The following is a 23,982-nucleotide window of genomic DNA, read 5'->3' on the forward strand; positions in this document are numbered from 1 at the left end:
CGCGCGCTAGCAACGATAGCTAGAGATTTATCGCGACTTGCGAGTTGCGAAGTGCAACGAACAGGCAGGCACGATGTTGCTGTAGCTGGTGTTTAAAGCTGCTTGCGTGGTGTTTAGCGGTCGAAACTGCGAGAGACACTGTGTTGTTATCCTAGCAAAGAGGCCAAAGCGCCAAGGCATCAACGGTGAAGGTGAGTCTGCTAGACGCCAGAAGGGGAAGGAAGGTGAGCTGTAGCCCAGTTTTGTTGCAGATGGGGTAGGCAGCCTAGAGAACTCACGCGTTCTGACGCGCGGTGAGGGCGAGTTGTGATGATGAAAATTGCGATGCAAAGGTGATGCTCGTCCACTGGTAGCCAAAGCCATGGACAAACATACGTAAAATGTGAGATCAATCTCTCAAAATGTGCAAGAAATAGAAGATAGTTATGGTGACTGAAAGAACCGACAGTTGAAAGAGACGTAACCCACAGTCATGAATAATCGCAGTAAAGGTATCCCGCGCGATTCCACATGGGTAGTGTAGTAGCGGTGTATTCAGCAAGATGCAAGTAATAAGTAACGTAGGGATTTAGAGATAAGAAATGCCCTCAAGGATGCTATCCCACCAAACCCAACTATACAAAGGCGCCTATACCAAACCTCACCGTCACAATCTCGCGTCGTGTCTCATCGGATGGTCTTTTGTACAAACTCCTTCTCCAGGCGTCCGACCTCCTGCTTGAAGGTCTCGACTTCTTTCCAGCAATCCAGCGGTCGGCGGTCGTGTGTCCGCAGACATGAGACGACAGCCTCCTTGGCCTTGGTGACATCGGCATCGGCCTGCTCCAACTTCTTCCTCTGCTCGAGCTTCGCCTTGAGCTGCTCGATCTCCTTGGTGACACTGTCCCTGCTCATGTCCTTTTGTCTTTGCTTCTCGGCGAGGGTGGAGCTGCTGGATGTCGCATCCTGGATCTTCTCGACTAGCGAGGGTTCATCGGACTGTGGGGTCTCGGTGGAGAGGGTTTCGCTGAACTTGGAGAAGTTCTGGGTTTCTTGCTCGCGCAGCTTCTCGAGCTCGGCGGTTAGGCGTTCCTGGTACTGGAGTTCCTGCTGTCTTGATCGCGCCGAGTCTGTCTGCAAGTGTGTTAGCCCCAATCCGCCCATTTGAGCCATCAAACGTACGAAAGTGTTCTTCTGCAGCGATCCGACGAGTTCATTGGAGAAGCTGTAGGGGTGATCTCTGCGCGCAAATGATCAGCACACGACGTCACTGGCTGATTCATCTCTTATGAGGGGCTGAAGCCATTGAATGCGGAAGATGCGACGTACGAGGAGAAGACGTGCTGCTTGACCTCTGACGAGGGTTTTGAGTTCTCTGCGCCCATGGTTGCGGTGGTGGCTCCTGGGGATTTCTAGGGCGATGATGCTGTTCCTGCAAGAAGTCGGAGCTGACGGCTTGGCCGACGAAAGCACGCTAGGAAACATCCCTGCAAACGATCCGAGGGCGCGTCAGGGAAACACCAGAAGTCTCCCCTCATGTTTGTGTTTGTGGGTTGCGCTTCCATTACTTGACAATTCACAACCCATCGCGAGGATACAACTTTAGCAACTCGCTGTTATCCACGTGACCATCCATTGGCTATCATTACCCAAACCACGACCCACGACCACATCATCACAGCCAACCCAGCCCCTCCCTTCCCGTGATGCAGTCCTCCTTGAACAGCTGGCTCAAGAAGCCAAGCCTCGATAAACAACCTGCGCCGCCCTCAAACGCTCCTCCAATGGCATCATCAAAGACGAACCGGCCGCCGCCTCCCCCAAAGTCTGTCTCTGCGCCGACGCGCGTTCCCTCTAATCCGACCCCTACGCCATCGAACATGGAGAACTGGAACGACATACCCGACGACTTCCTCCAAGCACCCTCAAGACCGCGATCGAAGAAAAGCCCTCGTCCCTCCCGAAACGTCACGCCTGCTATCTCGCGCATACCCTCACCCATCTCCCTCTCTACCCAACAACCAGCCATCCCGAAGCTCTTCGACCTACGCCCTCTACCGCCGAATGTCCAACTCGTACCCCTCACCGAAGACTTGTTACCAGCATTCAAGCGCTTGAATACCCTCACTCTCCCCATATCCTACCCAGAGACCTTCTACAAGGAAACCATGACCGAGCCACACCACGGCATTACCCTCGTAGCAGTATGGCACTCGTCGCCCACGAATATCGGCTCGGCATCATCCACAGAGAAACCACATCTCGTTGGTGCCGTCCGATGTCGCATACTTCCATCCTCGAACCTGTACATCTCCACCATTGGCGTCCTGGCTCCCTACCGCTCCCACGGCATCGCTATGCATCTTCTACAGACGATAGTAAAGAAAGCCGTTGAGCTTCACAGTGTACGCTGCGTCACAGCACATGTGTGGGAGGCCAATGAGGAGGGCATGGAATGGTACAAGAAGCGCAACTTTGAGATACTCGAGAGAGAAGAGGGATACTACAGGAAGCTGAGGCCACAGGGCGCCTTCCTTGTGAGGAAGTGGATTGGTGTTGGAGACCTTCTGGGAAACGGTACTCAGCAAGAGAATGGAGCAGGCGGTGAGTGATCAGGTACTACCCTCTGGCCCCGGACAGTAACTACCGTTCATTTTACCAATGTGCCTCTCAAAGCATCACTACCAGCACTCGCCTAGAGCTGTCTCGAGCAGTGTCAACCCCAAAATCTGGACCAGCATGCAACAAGCCCACTTTTCTGCATCTCAATTATCCGCCCCCGGATTACGGCACAATTCTGCGATCGTCTCAAGCGTCGCGCGGGTTTCCCGTCAAGTGTTCCGGCAACCAGTCTCACTGCTTGTATCGAACAATCTATCCTCTCGCCATATAGAGAAAAGAAACGAATCACGATCGCTCTGGAGTGAGTGTGAGTCTGGTGTTGGGACATGGGTCGACTGGGTATCAATTTGCGGCTAAAACGTATCCCAGTCTATAAGCGTGGCCATGGATAAGAATAGCATCAACGACAGTCGCGAAGCATCTCGCAACGCAGGCGAGCTTCGATTTGCCTTTAGGCAAGGATTTTTCGTGCAAGGCTTGTAGCTTTGTATCGTGGGTAAACCGTCTAAGAAACGCTCTACAACACACAGCAACAAATGCGGATACCTCCTCCATAGATCGCAGCGCATTCTATATGTCCAAGGCTTTCAAATGCGTTTTTTGAGTGCTTTGTCGTGTTTGGCTGACTGGATGAGATCTCGCCATGCTTGACATTGCCTGTACCGTCACAATGGCACACAAACTCGCTAGCCACAATATAGGCGAATGCAAGAGCAGATTAGGATGGCCTCGTATCTGAGCTTGGCCCTGGCCAGACTGCATGTCTACAATGGAGCCGCGGGTGTTCAGAACAGGAGCCACGAAGCTATCATTGAGCCTGTCATTGACTTCCTAGACTTGAACTGACTAGTAGCACAAGCTCGTGGGTATAAGAAGCTGTCGGTGTCCCAAGAATCCAGGTCCTTCATCTGGGGCAGCATCTTCGTTCAAGAACATATCATTATCTGACTATCAAACCATCATGCAGCTTACCACGCTTGCGCTTTTGACAAGCCTCTCGGCAGTATGCTTTGCGGTATGTAACTCGTTACTCGCAAGAGTGTTTCATACTGACATAGTAACAGGCGCCAGCAAATAACCATGTCGACATTGTGCCGCGCCAGACGTACATCATAACCTGCATTGGGGGTCGTTGCACCGACAACATCAGCCGGCCTACATCGGGTGTTCCACAGCCAACAACAAGCAAAGTCACAACGACAACGACCAAGAAGCCCGAGCCCGAGCCAACCACATCAAGCAAGAAGCCAGAGCCAACACCTACAACTACTTCAAAGAAGCCCGAACCACCCAAGTCAAGTACGAAGCCAGCACCAACGTCAACCACTACGACCAAGAAGCCTGAACCGCCCACGACTAGCAAGAAGCCAGAGCCTACCCCGACAAAGGTCAGTCATTGTAGTCCCTCATCGCGAATATATACTAACCTAGTTAGACTACTATCAAGACGACTACAAAGACTACCGAGAAGCCCACACAGACCACCGGTGAAGAGACTGGCCCAAGCAGCACGAGATGCCCAGTGCCTGCTTACTACAAGTGCGGAGGTTGGGATTACACTAAGCCTTGGGACGGCTGCACGGTTTGCGAGAAGGGCTCAACATGCGTGGAACAGAACGGTATGTGGACACTAATGCGTCACTCCTTTGCTACGATACTGATGTTTGCTAGAATGGTACTTCCAGTGTGTGCCAAACGACGCCCTTGTAGCAGAGTAAAGAAATGGGTCAGCTTTCACACGCGATTAGATGAAGAGCACACAGGTGTCTTCGCGTTTATATCTGCCCAGGCATCTTCAGAATGGGAGCAGTTCTACTTTTACACCAAATCTTAGCCAAGATACCTCACGCTCGTCTCTTACATTCGCGCCACTTTCTCCTTCCCTTTGCAGAAGTGAATGCGCTCACCATATGCTCGAAGCCATCTTACATTCAAGCTTCTCAACAATGCGATGACCAAAGCTTACTATGCGCGTCGAAGCATGACAAGGCGCGTGTAGCGAATATGGTGGGGTAGCTCCAACACGTCCCTGGCACGCCCCACCATGCTAAATAATTCCCCATACCAACGTCATACCTACGGACTGAGCTCCGGTAGCTGCCGTGATGGTTGCATACTTCATTCCACGCTTTTCTTAGACTTTACCTTCGTAACGTTGCTTGCGACCTCATCTTCTGCACGCGCTTTCACCATTGAACTTCCTAATTGAGACATTCCCTGCGCGTCGCGTCTCGTCACTACGATCTTCCTCTTCCAGCAGCCACAACAGCAGGTCTACGACTAGACACAATGCCCGATCCACGAGTCTTCATAATCCGCCACGGCGAAACAGAATGGTCGCTCAACGGCCGCCATACAGGAGTTTCCGACATTCCACTCACCGAAAACGGCGAGAAGCGTGTAAAAGCCACTGGCAAAGCGCTCGTCGGCGACGACAGATTGATCGTGCCGAGCAACCTAGCCCACATGTACGACCAAACCCCCTTCTTCAAACTCCCCAGATACAACAACCCAAGAAACCCCAAAACTCTCAGACACTGACCCCACACCACACAGCTACGTCTCCCCCCGCACGCGCTCCCAACGCACCCTCGAACTCCTAAACCTCGGCTGCAAAGAACGCTACCCCTGGCACGACGCCTCAAAACCGCACACGCCGGACATCCGCACACACGCCACAATCGAAGTAACAGAAGCAGTCCGAGAATGGGACTACGGCGACTACGAAGGCCGCGTGACCTCGGAAATAAAAGCTGACCGCGAGAAACGCGGATTGGGGTCTGACTGGGACATATGGAAAGACGGGTGCGAAGGCGGCGAGAGCCCGGAGGATGTGACGGAGAGGCTGGATAAGCTGATCAAGGAGCTGAGGGAGAAGTATCACAAGGGCAAGTTTGGGAAGGATGGGAAGCCGAATGATGTGCTTATTGTGGCGCATGGGCATATTTTGAGGAGCTTTGCGGCGAGGTGGGTGGGGAAGAGGTTGGAGGAGAATCCTAGCTTGATCCTGGAGGCCGGTGGTGTGGGGACGCTGAGCTATGAGCATCATAGTATTGATGAGCCGGCGATTTTGCTGGGTGGTGCGTTTGTGGTGGATGTTGTGGAGAAGGAACAAGAGGAGAAGAACGAGAAGTCGTAGGTATCTTCATGAGAATCACCCAGGAGTCTGCATCGCCTTCGGACCTTGTTAGATATTGGTTTTCGTACTGATGTTGTCTGCAGTGCACATGTTACATCACAGCAATCATCAGTAAGTGGTTTCATTTCTTTGCATTGGTTGTCGTAATCCTATCTGTTCTGTCTGTCTCAAACTCTGCGTATCTCATCAAGCTCCTGCAACAGCAACTTTTGGCATAGCGTTCTGATACTCTCGACTCCTCTTTTTCGCCAACATGCCGAGCTTATCGGCGTTCTTAAGCGCCCACAAGCCGAACTCACGTACCGCAAAAGCGTTCATCAGACTGTCCCGGCCATACTCGGGGTCGCTCTTGAGCTTGATCTCAGGAAAATCGCGGCACAAGCCATCCAGTGCTAGCTGCGCCTTGCTGACCGGACCCTGAGCAGCCTTCTCAACGACCTTGGCGATATCGACGGCGCGTCCATGGATCATACGGAGAGCGTCTAGATCCGAACGCAGGTTGCAGCCAACGATGATGGTCTCCTTGTCGACGAACCTGTGTAGCGCGTCCCGTGCTGCCGCCCAGCCCTTGAAGATCTTGTACCCGGCTTTTCGAGCTCCCTCCATGTCGTCCCAACTAAACAATCCGGTGACCGAGGAGTACCAATCTTTGACTTTTGCGTGCGGATCAGTACAGACAAGGTGGTTCATAAGGATTCGGCAAGTGATCAGATCAACAGCTGCTATCTTGACAACCTCGGGGCAGCCGTTTGCTAGCAGGATTTTGCTGCATGAGATGGCGACTGCGCCAAGGCCTGGTTTGGCCATGTTGCGTTCGGGGGAGGCTTTGAAGTCGCTTGACAGATACGTGGCCTTGTAATCTTCTTTCAATGCCTTTGGAGGAGGTATGTATTCGCCTTGTAGCATTTTTGGGAGATGGCACAGGCCGTCGAGCATCGTAACCACGTCGTACTGTTTGGCGGCACCGATCCGAGTCCACATAATATCGCAGGCGTTGACCTTTCCATCGTGTAGAATGAAGACATCTGATTGGATGAGCAAGCGTTGTGTCTTCGCCTGAATAGATTTGGCCTGGTCAAGCTCCGCAATGCCGCCCATGTTGATGCTGTTGGGGGCAGGAGGAGGTTGTTGGACTGGCAAGCGAGGTTGCTGCGGCATTGGACGAGCGAAGGCAGATTGCTGTTGCTGCACGGATGGTCTGGTTGAAGAGAGAGCCCCCCAAGTACGGGGAGGTGCTCCACGAGGGGCTGGACGACCTGCTTGGCCGCCACGACCTCGAGAGGAAGGAGTTTGTTGAAGCAAACCTTCTTGCCGCATTCGTTCTCGCTCGCGATTGCTGAGCATCCATGAGTCGCGGCCGGCCAAGTTCAATGCCTGACCTCCGACACCGTGAGCGTCCTGCTTGTGCTGTTTGAGGCCGGCTTCGGACCTGAAGGAACGATCACAACCACGGGTATCGCATGCAAAAGCGGCCGGATTGCTGGTATGCGTGGAGGATACATTAGACGAAATCGGGGCTCGGGGTGCCAGTACAGGTGCGTTTGCAGCCCTCATCTGGTTTATGGTGACTGGAGAGCTACCCAACCCGGTAACCGGGAGCACCTCGCGGACTTGTGTGGTCGTCGATACAGGAGTGCAACCTAGCATGTGGTTGTTGTAGTGGCCCAGGGAGCGGAAGGTGCGCTTGCAGTCGTTGCACTTGATGCCGACATCGCTATCGACGGAGTCAGATGATGATGATGCGCCATCATCGTAGTTGGGGACTACAGATGGCTCGTCGTTGGGTCTGTCGAGGTCAACGTACCCCGGGGCAACTACAGCGGGTGTCGGTGGCTGCGGCCTTGTTGTGGGGTGCTTCCAGTCGGCGCACGCACTCGCCATGTTGCTGCGATGATTACTGAATTGCTTCTGAGTAACGAACTGCTTCTGGCAACGATCGCAGTGAACCGCCATTTCGTCGATCGACGGGGTAAGCGCCGTTGTCAAGTTCGTAGATGCTGGTTGGGGAGGTACGTGACTGCTCTGTATCTGATGGAGCTCGAGGGCGTGCGAATCGTCGAAATACCAGCCGCAGGTGGCGCACACCAGCTTCGCAGTGCTGGTGTCGTCGTGATTGGCAGTGTGGTGGTTGAGCTCAGCTTTGCTGGAGAAGGACTGCTCACATATCGCACAGTGATAGGCGGCGGCCTTAGCGCGTCTTCCGCGCGCCATCACTGGTGAGATAGCGACTGGCAGTCACCGTCTTCGTTCTGTGAGGTAATTTGGCAGATCAGGCTTTGTTTGTGGGGTCAATATTGCGAGGAAGGCGCGACGGGCACGGACTGTGGGCGGGCGCGATATCACGTGCATCGCCGGAAGCTTCTGCCATTCACTGCTCATCCTTCATCTTCATAGTTAGCAGTGAGATATTTCCGAAAGCACACAAGAAAATATCAGATTACAGGTGGGCTTGCCGACTACAGGGTCATCGCGAATGAGGATACTGAATTGATACATGAGCCTGTCGTCCTTCGCGACACTGATTAGAGTATAGACCATTGACATGATGACAAACTAGCATCAGGAACAATGAAAACGCTACTCTACCTATCCAACGGCCCGACTTGATCTCGTGAGTGCACTCGGAAAGATTGAGCTACCTAGGTATAAAGTGAGCCTGGATGTCTTCGGAATACTTGGCGAGCTTGATGATCGAGCTAGTACAGAAGGCCGTAAAGCCCAGCATCAGCCTTCGTGAGTATGCTACCATATTCTTGTGATGCCTTCTTGGGAGAAGATGCCACTCTCAGCCATACCCTCGCACGAACGCAGTCAACGCGATAGATGAGCCGCATCAGCTGAAGAACTCTCCGTGCTTGGGACGCACAGAATTTGGCAGCGTATTACTGCCTTTATGAGCGATGATTACCAGAATTCTGAATTTGCTTACTAGTGTTATGTAGCGACACGACTCACCCGGAAGGTATTCGATGTAGCCAATATTAACATCTGCTAACATACAACACACCGAGTACCTCTAGGGCATCCTATGTCAGGCGCCCTCCTAACGAAACACGAGCTTCCTCGTAGAGTGACTCGATAGCGGTTCAGAGATCTAGAAGCAACGAGAAACGCGAGCCTATAGCCCGGTACCTTGATATGTGGTAGCATAGTCCATCTTGTACCCAAGGTACGCCCATCTCTTCTGCAAATGCTTCCTTTCAAACTGACCATCACAGAAGTCCAAATCACAATTCTTCCAGGTTCATATTGCCAGGTCCTTTTTGCTAGAGATCTTGGCCGTGTTCTCTTGGCGCGTATGTGACATCTCTTGCACTTTCCATGAAAGTATAGTCGACGACGGCGCAGCGAAAAGTACCCTTGGATGCACTGATATGTACGACGTGGAAAAATGCTTCACGCTTGTAACTCGCCCCAGCTGTCTGAACTCTGTTCTGACGCGCACCTCCGTTAACGCCTTACCGATGATGTCTCGGGTAGCCTTATTCGGGGCTATGAGGTCAATGAGCACATCGTCCGAGAGGAGTTGCTACCACATCCATTTGTGATCTAGATAGTCAAATCATGTTCAGGATTCCACGCGCAAAGTCAGCCCTGGAATACACACGTCGGTTTGGATGTTGAAACGCACTGAACAGCGTCTTTGTAGGCGTCTGGCAACTCTAACGCAATCATACAACTGATATTGACACATACATGCTTGCACTATCTACGCACAGCCACTTCCCTCACGCACCACCGTCAGCAGACCATCTACTAACTTCCTTGGCAACATCGCTCGCCCGAAAGAGCCTATACGAAGCTCGTGCGCTTCTTTCGTGTGGGATTCCGAGTGTCTTCGCTATACTCTGCGCCCAAAGGCGTCCACTTCACGCACTACTTCTACCCTTTGGATTCGAAAGCGTACAATCGTTTTTGGCGCATCCGTGAACCGGCTCACAAGGGTGATGTCGCAACCTTCGACTTCGGAAGAGGGTGGGGGAGAGTACATGTAGGAAATTCGACAATATGCATAGTCATTGCGAAAATCCGTCGTATTCCTTTTATGTAGCTGGAGAAGTTGACAAGCTACGTGATAGGATGGTGTTACGTGGAGTGCTTCCGGTTCTGAGGCTATGATGTTTTGACTGCCGTGACAGCCGGCGTATTCTTGTGTTGAGAGGCGGAGAAGGACATATGTATGTTGTATTGGAGGTAGTATCGAGACTGGTGTTGGAGTCGTAGTGTTTGGTGGCGTAGAAGACCTTACGGGGCTAGGAGTAGGGGTCCGCCACATTCGAGACATTGGGTCAGAATCGAGCTAAGCCAGTGCCTCCCCTCGGGTAGACGAAAGGCTGCTTATACCATCGCTATTCTTCTGGTTTGTTCCGCATGATTGCGCAGACCATCCTTGTTAATTGCGCAACATTGGGTACAAGCACATTGTCTGACTCTCTGGCTGAGCCACCACGTCGCTCGTGATGTTATCTCAACCAACCCACCTCATGCCTCGCATCGTCGTACCTCAGGACAAGTCTGAGAAGTTCTTCCATTCCCAGCTTAGAATGTAATATCCTCCTCTGAGGTCGAAGTCTTCGAAAGCGAAAGTGCTTGCCTCCAAAGCGTGCTATGGCGGAACCCAGAAGCAACTGAGTCCTTTCATTCGGCGGGAAGTCTTCGACGAAGACGTCGTCAGCAGTGAGCTTCGTCTGCAAAATTGCAGAGTACCACACGACCGGAAATGGCAATGTATGGCCGAATACTCGTATACGCGCGCAGTCATCGTAAAGGTAAGTTGCGAGACGTTTCGTAGGGTTGAATTGATGGTCGTTGTAGTCTGCAATCCATGAGCCGACGTACGATGGACACAGTTCCAATGCCTGGCAGGGAAGGACGAGTTGTTGGTATAGGATGTGATAGTCCGAGTCTGTATTTAAGCTGTACTGGCCGAGTCGAACGTGTCTTCGGGAGGCCCGTATGAGTTTGCAGAGAGGCAGGTACTCCTTGCGCTCTTGTTCCGTTGTCGGAGATATTATGACAGGCCTCACTTTCCCGCTGAGTGGTAGATACAGCCGATGTTCTGAAGCAAGTGCCTCGAGAAGTGCTTCCTGGCTTACTCCATACGCAAAAGCTATGTTCTCGAGGAGGAACTGGTATAGGCGTTGGGCTTTCCATATATTGTCTGGTGCAGCCTCTGCTGCGGAGCCGGGAGTGTGGAGTAGTGAGTCCATAGTGTCCGAGTGAGTTGGGCAGGATATGAGTATGAGAGAGAGACAAGGAGGTAAGAACAATGTCTTGCAGAAATACTCAAACGCTCAGCATTTGTACCTGTATTTTGACTCTGCCGAGAGTGATCCATGGTACATGCCACTCTGAGTCAGCGAAAGTGTTGTTGCTGGCATACTATTCGGCTACTATGAGATTTGTCGCGCACGCGATTGGATATACCATTCTTCGCGACGCGGACGAGTAGCAAAGCACTTGCAGTACGTCTGTGTTGTTAGCACCACGGCTCCGATCTGTACCCTCCATGTCGCCTCGCATACCACGTGTTGGACATGTGTCTCACGAATCCTGCCCCAATGGCCATGCAGTCAAGTAGAGCGTTCAAGGAAGAAGATGATGGCCCGATTTGCGACATGATACGGACCTTTGTTGGGGATCGACTGTTCTTTGCGAACGCTTGTTACTGTGTTCTTGTTCGCGGGAAAGCAACCGAGCCAGGCAACAGATGTCGAGGACAAACCAACATGCCCATGTGGGTTTGGTGGACCTCGCTGACGTGGTTCGGCGTCCAAACGTGTAAAGTCTGCCGGGACAACATCGCAGCGGGTGTCGGCCGTAACACCAAGTACAGTCGACCACATTCGCCCCGTGGGAACGGCGGAACTCGAGATTAGCGTGACGACTGCGATATCTCGATAAGTGAAGAAAGGAGTTGGAGAAGACGCCACCAAGACTGCGAAACTCGCGAGGCGCTGCTCGGACACGCACGGCTAGGCAATTCACGCGCTAAGTCTCAGCTGTGGGGCTCTGCGGGGTAGCTAGCGTGCTCTCCGCAAAATTGGCAGCTGCGTCCCGTCCTCGCAGGACGCGACGGCCAAAGTTTCCTGTAGAATGCGCACCTCTTGTGCAGTTTCGCGTCTTCATTACCCTCCAACGCTCACTTTTGATGATATCCAATACTTTTGTATGACGACACAATCAGGCTAAACGCATCTGAGATGCATGTGCATGCACCGTTTTCGGCCCTGCGTCCTATAGACCAGATAAGATGCAAGGCCAGCCTAGACGTGCGTTTGTCGACAAGGCATTCCCCAATATTGGCACGCAAAAGCCTATGAAATGCCGGCCCCTGTGGGGCTTCAGATGAGAGAGAGTTGTGCGGGGGTCGCAGAGACCACATCTTGAACACTGAACCCCAGAAGGCGCACGCTACCCCTGGTCGTGGAGGTCGACGAAACTTGGGGATGCCGATCGTTCATAACGCGCGCCGTCCCACGTTGTTGACAGCTGCATCCTGGAATTGTTCCTCGGAATCCTTCCATTGCTTTTCGCTTCATCCTTCTTTTACTTTTTCGGAAATTTTCAATAGCATAGTGCGGGTACAACCGTCGCGATGGGTTTCCTCGGTATCGTCGAGGACAAGCACCTTGCCCATGTGCCGGCGACTGTCGTCCTCAGCGAAGAACAAAACACTCTACCTGTTGCCGAAGGAACAGTGGCAGCTGCGACGTTGAAACGTGGCACTGGTAGAGATGCAGACGTCATCTTGATACCTCAACCGTATGTGTGCCTGCAGAAGAATTGTTCGGCGTAGTCCAGTCGTAACATAGTTGACATCACGTAGCTCCGAAGACCCCAATGATCCCTTGAACTGGTCGTACACCAAGAAGATGACCATTATGGTCATCGTCGCATATGGCTCTGTGCTATACGCTGCTGTTCTAGCTCCTCTTCTGTCACCCGCACTCGTAGTCATCGCGGCAGACTTCGGAAAAAGCGTCGGCGACATCACAGTCATCTCGGGATATATGCTGCTGGTGACAGGTGGTGTTGGACCCATCGTCAGTGCTTTGTCCAGGAAGTATGGAAAGCGCCCTCAGCTTCTGGTAGCGTCGCTCTTTGGCCTACTTGGGACTGTGATAGGCAGTGCTGCATACAGCTATGAGGGCCTCTTAGCTGGACGCATCATTCAAGGAGGTTCCATGTGCGTATAATAGCTTCCATGGGGTGCCATGTGCTGACTTCTAATAGCTCAGCTTTCGAGTCTCTCGTAGTCGCCATGATCGGCGACCTCTTCTTTGTCCACCAGCGCGGTGGATTCATGACACTCATCCAGTTCATATTGGGCGCCGCATCGAACTTCTCTGCCATTATCGTCGGGCCTATCGCAACAAATCTCGGTTGGCGGTATCTATTCCACATGCTCATTCCTTTCACGGCCCTTGAAGTAATCTTGCTCTTCTTCTTCGTCCCGGAGACCAACTACAACCGCGACCATCGGTATGATATCGACGAACTATCGAACGATAACCTCGCCGATCTCGCTGCAGTCGAGAAAAGACACGCTGGAGACGACGAGAAAGCCGGAAGCGACGACATGGTGCAGATCGAGACAGCAACTACCTCACCGCCTGCCATGCGCCCGAAGAAAACCTTCGTACAGGAACTGGCCATTTTCACTGGAACCTACTCGAACGATAACCTTCTGCAACTTGTCATCGCCCCCTTTGCTGTTTGTACAAACTTGGCTGTGCTCTGGATGGTCATAGTGACTGGAGGGCTCACTGCTTTCTTTGTCGCGCAATCGTACGTCATGGCCCAGATCTTCATGGCTCCTCCATACTTGCTCAGCGCAGCTGGCGTGGGTTACCTTTCGTTGGGTCCATTCCTTGGTGGTCTTCTGGGATCCCTTCTCCTTGGTGCGACACTCGACCCACTTATCAAGTGGTGCGCGAAGAAAAATAAGGGTGTGTACGAGCCGGAATATCGCCTACTCGGTATGATTCCATCCGTAACAATCGTCATTGGCTTGTGCCTCTTCGGTTTTTACGCAGAGGAAGGCAAATCATACTATCTCACAGCTTTCTTCCACGGTATGGACCTTTTCGGCATCGTCATAGCCGCCATCGCGGCGTCTTCGTACGTCTTGGACTCCTTCCGCGACATCAGCTCAGAAGTCTTCATCATGAACATGGTGTTCAAGAACTTTTTGTTCTATGCCTTCTCATACTTCGTCAATGACTGGGCGGCCAGCGACGGGCCAGCGGTTGTGTTTTATACCTTTGCAGGTCTGGCTGGAGCCATGATTATCACGACCCCTGTATTCTTCTTCTGGGGAAAGCAGTACCGCAGCTACTGGCATAGGCATAACTTATTGGAGAAGTGGGGCATTGCGACGCATGCGGAGATGTAACTGTAGCGAGTTATAGAGCTCAAGAGAAGTTCGATGTTCATACCAGTGTCAGCTTATCGACAATGATCATACTGCGTCCATATTCATCCTAAATGTCGACTTCGCTGTGCCGCATTGAAACTCCCACCCGCATCCAGACATGCAGAACAGGACACATCATTAACCCTTGCTCCAAAGCTGAGGAGCATACTCGGCTCCTTGAAGTACCCTAATCATATGCTCCTGTTCCAGGGATAACATTGAGAAACGACGTCGGCCATAATTAGATCGCTATGATGGTCGTGACACAGCACGACGTGGCCTGAACAAGCGAAAAAAACTCGTCGAGAATCCACGAACAGCGTCTGAAGATCGTGATACGTGACAGGAACCCAGGCGAGTGGAAATATATGAGTATGCATGCACAGCGCCGTTAGACCACGTTCGCTCGCTCCGATGCAGCTTTACAATTGGGCGGATGTTTCGAAACATGTCCTGCATGTAAGATAGGATAAATTGCCGCGCTCAAGCGACACCGATGTGCACGCGGGGCGCAAGTTCTAAATCAGAACAGTCAATGATGCTCAGCTCGGGAAACGCTAGAGTTGCGTAAGGGAGGCAAAGTTGAAATCTGCAGCACGTTCCAGTGTAGTCATACGGGACACCCAGTGCGACAGCGTCCGACATTGCCGGATGTTGGCAGTTCAATACCTTTCCATGGGTTTAACTGACATCATCTTACTGGGGCGGTTCGACAAGATAACACTGTACTCAACTGAATATACGCGCGCTCGGTTCGGCTGAGCCCACATTGTCTGCTGCACGTCAACGTATACCGAGCAAGATCTACATCGCCACACTTCTCGAAGACGCTTGAAGCGCCAACAGGCCCATCGAGACGCCCACGACATCATCCAAGCGCTCAGACTGCACGCCACCCAAGACGTCGGGCTTGCTACATCGTGGCAACTTGACACGTTCGATTAGAGTTGCAGCCACCAACCCCACCGCACGTAGTTGAGCGCGTAGACAATCTGGAAGCATAGCGGTACCTGAAGATCCGGCAATTTGGATTATCGGTTCTCACACTAATCTGATCGCATTGGGTAAGCTGAGGGTTGTAGGGCTGGCGGCTACGCATCGTCCATGTACGTCAACATGCGGGGCGGCCGGCAAGGTGGTCGTTGGGCGCCTAAAGGCTGCAAGATGCTGGAGTCTGTGTTTGTGTATTTGCAAGCAGAGATATGCGACTGGTCTGCTCTGGTCCGCTTGAGCACTCTGAAGGTCATGCAGGGGAAAGAGTCTGCGTATGAGGGTATGACTGTATCACGGTGACAATATCTTTTCAAGGAAGGGTGGACCTTACTGATGCCGGGCTGTGACCGCATCTTGTCGTTTGGCGAATCTGAGATCAGAACCGAGTCGTGGCAGAACTTCGCGATAGAGAGGACCCACTCCTGCCCAGAGATGGAACGGGAAGAAGGGTGGACCGACCCACGCCGTGCGATCAGACCCTTGACCGACTTGACCGACTCTTTTCATGAGCTTTTCCAGCGATCTACCGAGCTTCAACGCTCGTGCTGTAGTGTCCTTCGTGGTGTGAAGTGTCGGATGAATTGTTCCAACCAACGAGGACCGAGCGCGGTGTCCTCGTCGAAAGCTTGGCTTTGCGCTAATCCTGATCCGGATCGTCAGCGCTTAAAACCTAGATCGATACCCAGTCAAAGCTTCGCATCACCAATGCACCCCGCTCCACCGGCCTGCTTTTTCCCATGCATTCGCTGCAAGTCTTTCCAGCAGGGCTGCTGGCCTCGGGGCTTCAGTCGCCCAATTCGCCCAATCTGTGGTCATGCGAACGAAAGGCCAGCCCATTCAGGTCCACCAGATGGACCTGAGCTACCGAGGGGCGGGAACCCTGAAGTCTGTGATACGGTTGCGAGGTGCGTCTTGGTACCTATACTAACACGCTATGACACTAGGTTGTTGAGCGAGTTATGCTATGGCCCTACGATGACGAGTTGTCTCACATCAGATGGAAACTCGGTAAGGAGGGGGTTGGGACGTTGATGCAGTGCAACACCTCCAGGACGTTCTGGAGATGAACAGCATGTAAGAAACGGGCACAGATCGAATGGCGATGTCCGCTGCAACCGAGAGCGCCTCCCGCCCGAAAAGGATGACCAAGGCCGGTCCGCTTCCATGACGGACCGCCACTCGCCAGTCACAGCGCTGATCCTGCATGATGCGCAGTGCGCAGCGAGGCGATAGCAGCCCTCCGACAATTTAATGTGTATTGCTGCAGCCCGCGAATGTGACGGCGCTTTGGATCCGTCATTTCTCTTTTAGGGACCCCTGTTTGACTTGCTATCACACCTTGGCCCAATAGCGCGGGTTCTGGTGAGCGGTTGAATATCATTTACCATTTGCTGCCACGATACGACGGTTCTTACCCTTGCGAGTCACCCGCACTCCACTTGCGCATGGAACTTAAGGAACCGGACTGCTGCTCGCGCACGGTATCTGAACATAAGCATTTCGCTGTTACGTCTTTTTTTGTTTGTTCGTACCCGTTTGCGACTATACCAAACATCTTTAATCGCCTTTATCGCATTGTATGTCGGATTAAGCGGTGGATAAGTCGTTGCTACACGGGAACCTCTGCGCCACCGTAGGACACACCCCCGGATCCAGGTTCCGCTGCACCTTGCACGCATTGTCACAGCAAATCCTACATCTCGGTACCCATGTAGGAACGGACCCCCGGATGTTCATTAAGCCTCTGCTACCCCAAATCAATATCCGTTGGCCTAGGACGCATTCCCGCAGTATTCCGGCTTCTGCTGGCAGAAGTGTTTCACGACCACCACGCCAATTGTTGCGAAAACAAACTCAACGACGCGAATATGCCGGTCCTTCGGGAAGCTCTCGTGGAGCGGACGGGTGTGGCCATGGAGCAGCTGGGCGTGGCAGTGTCGCACACAGAAAGAGAGATTGTCGAGTCCGTCTCGGCATTGCTTCGACGTGTGAACATACCTTTCAACAGCACAAGCCCAGCTGGTCTCATAGAAGCCAACACCGTGGACCCGTGGAACAAAAGTGGTAAATATGCGCTCGCATATGTCTACTTTTGCATACCTCTGCTCGTCATCGCAGCCTTGATGCGATACTATCATCTATTCACGGACAAGATCCGGACAGCACTACACCAAGAAGAGGTATTACAGTCCTCGACGACATCCTCTCCCGACACAGATTACGAAATGTCGGTACTTGATACTGACAAGTCCACCATGAAGTTCTTTCCTCGCGAAGGCCCGCTACCCAGCGCGCCAAAACAACAATCCAGCGTTTCTTCTGTCGGGCCGATCAACAACCTGGTGGCGTTCTTCCGGTTCATCTTCTACCGGCCAATTCCACAGATCAGGGTCAAGAAGGGATGGAGGCCAATCGTGTTCCCATCTTTGGCTATCGTCGTGATAGTGTTCTTAGCTCTGATCCTTGGAGTTCTATACTGCACCCTTCCGCAACCACTGTTCTGGGACAGTATCGCTTATGGTTCGCCTCCATTGGCCGTTCGCTCAGGCATGATGGCCGTGGCACTGATGCCATGGATCGTTGCGCTTGCAACCAAGGCAAATCTCATCTCAATGATCACTGGCATTAGCCATGAGCGATTGAATGTGTTGCACAGATGGGCGGCGTACATCTGCCTGTTGCTGAGCATCTTGCACACTGTCCCCTTCTACGTCACACCCGTCTGGGAGAAGGGCGCGCAGCAAGCGTTCCAGCAGCTGCTTCAGCAACAGAGCGGGATGTACATTTACGGAACTGGTACGACTACCCTCTTCAATAACGGATCAAGTACTGACAATTCTCAGGTATTGCAGCACTCGTGCCACTGTGCTTCCTATGTACGCATTCTATTGCGCCTCTCCGCCACCGAATGTACGAACTGTTCGTGGCTCTGCACGTACCCGTTGCCATTGTCTTCCTCGGAATGATGTTCTGGCATTGCAACAATTACCTAACGTCATGGCACTACTTACTGTCAACTCTGGGAATCTGGCTCCTCTCCTACTTCATGCGCCTGTTCTATCTGAACTGGACTCGCCCAGGCCAGCTATCCTGGCTTATTGGCGATGAGGCCGCCGTGACGCTCATGCCAGAAAACGCCATCAAGATCACCATCCCAACCAAGATGCGGTGGAGACCTGGACAGTACGTCTATCTCCGCATGCCTGGAATCTCGGTCTTCGAAAACCACCCCTTCACCATCGCTTCGCTATGCAGCGAGGACTTCCCTTCGGAGTACGGCGAGGGCTACCGGGACATGGTCCTCGTCTTCCGCCCATTCGGCGGCTTCACGAGGAAGGTCCTCAACAACGCTCTCGATCACGGCCCATGGCACACATACCGTGCCTTTGTCGATGGTCCGTATGGAGGCATGCAGAGGCGTATTGAGGCATTTGATGACGTCGTACTCATTGCTGGAGGCAGTGGTATCACTGCCATCGTATCGCAGTTGCTGTCTCTTATCAAAAAGATGCGCGATGGCAAAGCTGTTACCCGAAAGATCCATGTGATCTGGGCCCTCAAGCGTCCCGAAACCATGGAGTGGTTCAAAGAGGAACTGCGCATCTGCCGCGAGTATGCGCCTCCCGAGACGGTCGAGTGCCAATTCTACATTACCGCCGCGAAGCGCAACCTACACGGCGGACTTGTCAGCGCAAAGACGCCTACCCGTCCTGTGTCGATGTTCTTTCACGACAAGGTCAACGATGCTTTCCAGAACATCGCCGACCACCGCCTTTCCGGTGTTTCCGGTATTTCCTCAAAACGACACTCGGCTCTTATCCGCGACGAAGCACAGGGAGACCCAGAGAAGGAGTCTGAACTGCGTCGCGAGAACGAAGACAGCATCACAGCGCTTCCACAAGCGCACATGGTCCCCATCAATCGGGGCCACCTCGCACCACCACGTCCAAGTTACAACAGCGGGCGAAACTCTGCCGAATCAGCACATAGCTCGAACCCCGATCTTATAGCGCCTGCGCCACGCGGCCTTGCTGCCCGACGTCAAGAACGCAATCTGTCCCTCGACATCAGTCAAGCCGTCTCTTCGGGTTCCGGCGCGATTAATCCGGACATCTCCCACAACCCTACCGAAGGCGGGCAGGGTTTCGACTTCGGTTTCCCGTCGACACCCACTGAGTTCCAAAAGAACCTCATGCGCTTCGCATTTCTACCTGCGGCCGTCAAGAAGAAGGATGGCTGGAGCACTGAGTACGGACGCCCGGATATACCATATCTGCTCAAGGGACTGAGCAAGAACTTTGGGCGCAGAACGTGTGTGTTCGTTTGCGGACCCCCCACCATGCGCGTTAGTGTGAGTGAGACGATTGCGCAACTCCAAAGGAGTGTGTGGAGTGACAGTGGGCGCGATGAGATTTTCCTCCACGCCGAGAACTACGCCTTATAGAGCGTGGGTGTACTTTTCTTTACCTTCATTTGTGCATAGCGTTTGGACGGCTTGGTGTATATACCCCCTTTCTTTTCTTTTCTTTTTATATCTCTGTATCTGTACGATGATCGACAACGTTAGTATCTGTCGCAGCTAGAGACTATCGAATAACATCTTGATTAGTGGTTGTAGCAGTCGAAGAATCCTCCTAACAGGCAATGCAGCCACGAAAGGGCTGTGTTGTATGTTACGTAGTTTCTTCGAGTGCTACAACTATCTGTATTAGATGATACAAAGAGTTCTTTTACAGTGCACATGTTAAGATTGAGTCTAGAATTATCCAAGGTTCAGCTTACTCTGTCTCAACGAAGAATTAAGTTTGCTACATTGACTCTAGAGAGTTTGCATAAAATCTGACACGGAATGTACGCGTTCAGGAGACATTGTGCTAGCATTGCCTGGCATGCATTCAGCCTCGGCAAGACGACATCCACCAACGCCATGGCGAAGCACCGCGTGCCATACCACGGGCAGTAGGAACATGGAGGCTTGATACTTGGAGTGCTCCTCCAGCGGCACATGGTCGTCACGCTCTCATAACATTGTCACCTTCTGCATCTGGTTCGCCCACGGCCTGCCAGGAGTACCCTACCCCTCCTGATGCGAGCTGGTGGGGTCGACATTCACCCATGAACCTCGCGGCACAATCAATGCATCCTTGTCGCTGATTGTGGAGAGGGTGTGGGTGCGGAGACACTATCCCGCGCTTTAATGGGCGTGACAAGTTCGAGTGCGGCACAGCGCTATGGTCGTACGGGCGCAAAAGCAAGCAGTCGTGGTTCAGCAGCATGTCGCAGTGGGTGAATGCGCTGACCGCCTGCTCGCCCAGTGCGATACGCGCTGCGTCGCGGATGTTAGCATGTGCACGTTGGGCGACAGCTCAGGGCGGCTGCGTACGGGCGCATGGGGACGGCAGTACATAGGGCTGCAGCCGGCTAAGAGGAGATGAGGGTGTGGGATAGATGGGCGTTCGCAGGCCTTTGCTTTTTGGTGAGAGGGTTTGGGAGCCGGACTGGCCGCTTGGCGCATCTCACTCGCCCTTTCATCCCAAACCACATCAGCGTGCATATTTCCCCTTCCTCCTCCACGCAGGCCTGCTGTAACGTTTCCCAGCAGTCGTAGCCCACTAGTAACAATTGCTCCGCCCGAATCCTCTCCAGCCGTCACACACGCGGAAGCCAGGGCGCAGACTTCCCGATCGACCATGTTCTTAAGATAATTATGTGCACATGTCCGCCATCCCAGTGTCTGACCTGGGCCTCAACTCGAGCGAGAGCAGATATCTCCAGCAGCAAATTGCCGCCTCGCAGCAAGGCTCCAATTCCTCGCGCGCTGCCTCTCACGCCTCCAGCCAAGGCCGTCTCCTCCTGGATCCTTCTAGTTTGCAGGCGCTCAGCGCCCACTTTGACCGTCTGATGTACTCCATCCAGCAGCGCTGGCAGTATGTGAGTTGTCATTTCCATAGCTCCACACGGTGTCGATTGTTTCTGGTGTAGTACTGACAATGGCCAGCTCACCCAGCAGACACAAACAGCAACCCAAATACAGTACGACCGCGCCGGCAACGCCATGCAAATGGCCGACGCTGAAATCGCCCGCTTCCGTGCCATCCTCCGCGAAATCGACGAGCTCCAAGTAGAATTCGACAAGGTCCGTCGCATTGGAGAGATTGTCAAGGGCTTCAAGTCGCGCGTCGACCGTCTAGACCGCCGGATATGAACGCTTTCCAGTACGCTGGACCGGCACCTTCCAGTACCACAAGCTACCTTACACCCACCAACCTACCTACACTCCTTTACCACAACGAACAGACATACCTCGTCCCCACGGATACCCACACTATACCTATCAAGAATGGAACGCCTCGCGGCATGGAAAACACTGGGGGATACCTGAGAGATTGAAAAGCCCCACGGCTCACGGCGTTTTGGTTGCGTTTTGCAGGATCCTTTGCTTTTGGGAATACCCACGTCTCGTTTTGCGCATGTCTCAGTTTGCTTCGGATGCCGTACCCTTCTCGTGTCGTTTGTGACACTTTGGACTGCTTCTTTTGGATTGTTGCGTATTGCTGCGAACCACCGCCTGTTGTACGTCATTGTGGATCGCTGTTGCACGACCCGATACCCTGTTCAGCTTCCGTATGTATGCTTTGCCCCTTTGAGTAATTTGCAACACCTGCTTCGTATTCTTCTTTTCTTGGTGATCAAGATGAACATCGCACCGATCGGTGGTTTGATAAGCCTCTTCTTTCTGAGTGATGTTTACGTGGCTTCTCTCTTAAACTCACGTTGTCTGTCTCCATTGCGCGTCGAATAGTCTACTACTTTATGTTCTTCCAGATGGCACAAAGATGTTGCTCTTAGAATGCAGTGACCAAATGAACCTTCGATGCATCCATTCTACCGCTCAATGTCCGTGTTGCCGTAGACATTGATCTCCGACATGTACCTATAGATGTGGTGGCACGAGGCAAAGCATAGTCGCAAGCAGCTGCAGCACTTCGCGCAAGCCCAGAAGGCTGCACTATCTCCATACCATTCTAGAGCATCACAGTTAATCACAGATATTCAAGAACGCTGTCTCAATCGCCATTTGTACGTAAACACATGCATGTCTCTTTCGAGTTTAGGCCCCCTGATAGCCCTGGGCTAACCTGACATGGTTAGGCAGCCCTGCATCTCCTTCCGAGGTCCCTTGGCTGTTAAGTTGGTACTGCCATCACCGTACCACACTGAGCAGCACCTGGACTTGATGCCGGGCATCTAATTTACATCATTCATTGATATCCATATGCTCCTATCATCCTCGTCCCGCCCTAGGAAAAGGGCAGATCCAAGCGTGTGTTTGTTCCTCTGACCGTCAATTGCTAACGCCCATGGGGTCCGGGGATGCATCAATCAAACGGCTAGAACGGCCCTGTTCAGGCGGACAATTAGGCCGTATCTGGCCTTAGGGGACGGGCGCAGCAACTATGATGGCTATCATGCAGCCACCCGTGAAGAAGGAATGGGCTGGGCAGTCTCATCGCGTTTTCGCACGGTGTCCTCTCTCGACTTCCTGTTAAACATTATGGGTTCGTCGCTATGCCCAAACTTCTTACGCGACCAGGGAGCCATCCGCTACGCTCACTATCGCGCACAGCGCAGTCGCACTGGAAGTTGATATTGGCTATCGCTTCTTTGTTGCTCGTCGAAGCATACGTCCACGTACACAAATACGATGTCCCCCGCCCGTCGCCGCCCCTCGATGCGCCCTTCTACACAGGATGTCAGGACCCCGTCCTAAACACGACTGCGCGCGAATCCGCCGTGTTCATGATGCTCGCGCGCAACTCGGAAGTCAAGGGTGCAGTCTCGAGCGTGCGAAGCGTGCAGGAGCAGTTCAACGACAACTTTGGTTATCCTTGGGTTTTCCTAAACGATGAGGAATGGACTGAAGACTTTAAGCGGAAGGTGAGCAAGGCAGTCGGAGAAGGCGCAGACGTCAAGTTCGAAGTCATACCCAAGGAGATGTGGGGGTATCCCGAATGGATTGACCAAGACCGTGCGAAGAAGAGCATGCAGGATATGAAGAACCGGGGTATACAATACGGAGGACTAGAGAGCTACCACCACATGTGTCGCTTCCAATCTGGGTACGTCGCATCATCTACCTCAAGCCTCTGCCCCATACCCAGCGCACAACACTGACAACAACCCCACAGCTTCTTCTACGACCATCCCGCCCTCCTCCCCTACAAGTACTACTGGCGCGTCGAGCCCAGCATATCCTTCACCTGCGCCATAACCTACGATCCCTTTGTCGAAATGGCCCGCCACAAGAAACGCTACGGCTACACAACCGCCCTCTGGGAGCGCGGCCAAACCGTCCCCTCCCTCTTCCGCAAACTCTCCCTCTACAAGAACGAATACCGCCTCCCCACCTCCACGCTCTGGACCGCTATGATCGATGCCAGCTGGATGCCGTGGCCCTTTCGTCGCATGCTGGCTGCGCTGCGCAATAGGGATGAGCGCGGTGATCTGTGGAATATGTGTCACTTTTGGTCAAACTTTGAGATTGCGGATATGGACTTCTTCCGTGGGGATGCGTATCGAGCCGTGTTCGATTATCTAGACCGTGACGGCGGGTTCTACTACGAGAGGTGGGGTGATGCACCTGTTCATTCGTTGGCTGCGGCGATGCTGTTGCAGCCGCAGGAACTGCATCATTTTAGTGATTGGGGGTATATACATGATGACTTGCAGGTTTGTACTTTTGCGAGTACAGAACAGGAGAAGGCGAAGGGGGTCAAGATACCGAAGTATGAGGATAGTGATGGGGATGGGAGAAAGGAATTGGGGTGTA

General features: G+C 52.9%; 8 protein-coding genes across 8 annotated transcripts; 6 read left to right on the forward strand and 2 right to left on the reverse strand.

Annotated features, from left to right (window-relative positions):
• Positions 1-666: 666 nt before the first annotated feature.
• On the reverse strand, positions 667-1,364 carry J4E83_010256 (uncharacterized protein; the record flags this gene model as incomplete). Its single annotated transcript, XM_049337138.1, has 3 exons — positions 667-1,113; positions 1,162-1,219; positions 1,309-1,364. The coding sequence occupies 3 exons, from the start codon at positions 1,362-1,364 to the stop codon at positions 667-669; spliced, it is 561 nt and encodes a 186-aa protein (XP_049183686.1).
• A 321-nt stretch (positions 1,365-1,685) lies between these two features.
• Positions 1,686-2,591, forward strand: J4E83_010257 (uncharacterized protein; the record flags this gene model as incomplete). The annotated part of the gene is made up of 1 exon (XM_049337139.1): positions 1,686-2,591. One exon carries the CDS (start codon positions 1,686-1,688, stop codon positions 2,589-2,591), a length of 906 nt encoding a protein of 301 aa, XP_049183687.1.
• Positions 2,592-4,890: 2,299 nt separating this feature from the next.
• J4E83_010258 (uncharacterized protein) lies at positions 4,891-5,740 on the forward strand (the record flags this gene model as incomplete). The annotated part of the gene is made up of 2 exons (XM_049337140.1): positions 4,891-5,069; positions 5,158-5,740. The coding sequence occupies 2 exons, from the start codon at positions 4,891-4,893 to the stop codon at positions 5,738-5,740; spliced, it is 762 nt and encodes a 253-aa protein (XP_049183688.1).
• Positions 5,741-5,926: 186 nt separating this feature from the next.
• On the reverse strand, positions 5,927-7,621 carry J4E83_010259 (uncharacterized protein; the record flags this gene model as incomplete). The annotated part of the gene is made up of 1 exon (XM_049337141.1): positions 5,927-7,621. One exon carries the CDS (start codon positions 7,619-7,621, stop codon positions 5,927-5,929), a length of 1,695 nt encoding a protein of 564 aa, XP_049183689.1.
• A 4,717-nt stretch (positions 7,622-12,338) lies between these two features.
• On the forward strand, positions 12,339-14,138 carry J4E83_010260 (uncharacterized protein; the record flags this gene model as incomplete). The annotated part of the gene is made up of 3 exons (XM_049337142.1): positions 12,339-12,505; positions 12,570-12,929; positions 12,977-14,138. 3 exons carry the CDS (start codon positions 12,339-12,341, stop codon positions 14,136-14,138), a joined length of 1,689 nt encoding a protein of 562 aa, XP_049183690.1.
• Positions 14,139-17,020: 2,882 nt separating this feature from the next.
• J4E83_010261 (uncharacterized protein) lies at positions 17,021-19,596 on the forward strand (the record flags this gene model as incomplete). Its single annotated transcript, XM_049337143.1, has 2 exons — positions 17,021-17,948; positions 17,996-19,596. 2 exons carry the CDS (start codon positions 17,021-17,023, stop codon positions 19,594-19,596), a joined length of 2,529 nt encoding a protein of 842 aa, XP_049183691.1.
• A 1,271-nt stretch (positions 19,597-20,867) lies between these two features.
• J4E83_010262 (uncharacterized protein) lies at positions 20,868-21,357 on the forward strand (the record flags this gene model as incomplete). Its single annotated transcript, XM_049337144.1, has 2 exons — positions 20,868-21,083; positions 21,151-21,357. 2 exons carry the CDS (start codon positions 20,868-20,870, stop codon positions 21,355-21,357), a joined length of 423 nt encoding a protein of 140 aa, XP_049183692.1.
• Positions 21,358-22,721: 1,364 nt separating this feature from the next.
• J4E83_010263 (uncharacterized protein) lies at positions 22,722-23,944 on the forward strand (the record flags this gene model as incomplete). Its single annotated transcript, XM_049337145.1, has 3 exons — positions 22,722-23,272; positions 23,342-23,850; positions 23,910-23,944. 3 exons carry the CDS (start codon positions 22,722-22,724, stop codon positions 23,942-23,944), a joined length of 1,095 nt encoding a protein of 364 aa, XP_049183693.1.
• Positions 23,945-23,982: the final 38 nt, after the last annotated feature.

Source organism: Alternaria metachromatica (assembly GCF_023757995.1).
Source record: "Alternaria metachromatica strain BMP 0045 chromosome Unknown scaffold_43, whole genome shotgun sequence".
Lineage (NCBI taxonomy): Eukaryota > Fungi > Ascomycota > Dothideomycetes > Pleosporales > Pleosporaceae > Alternaria > Alternaria metachromatica.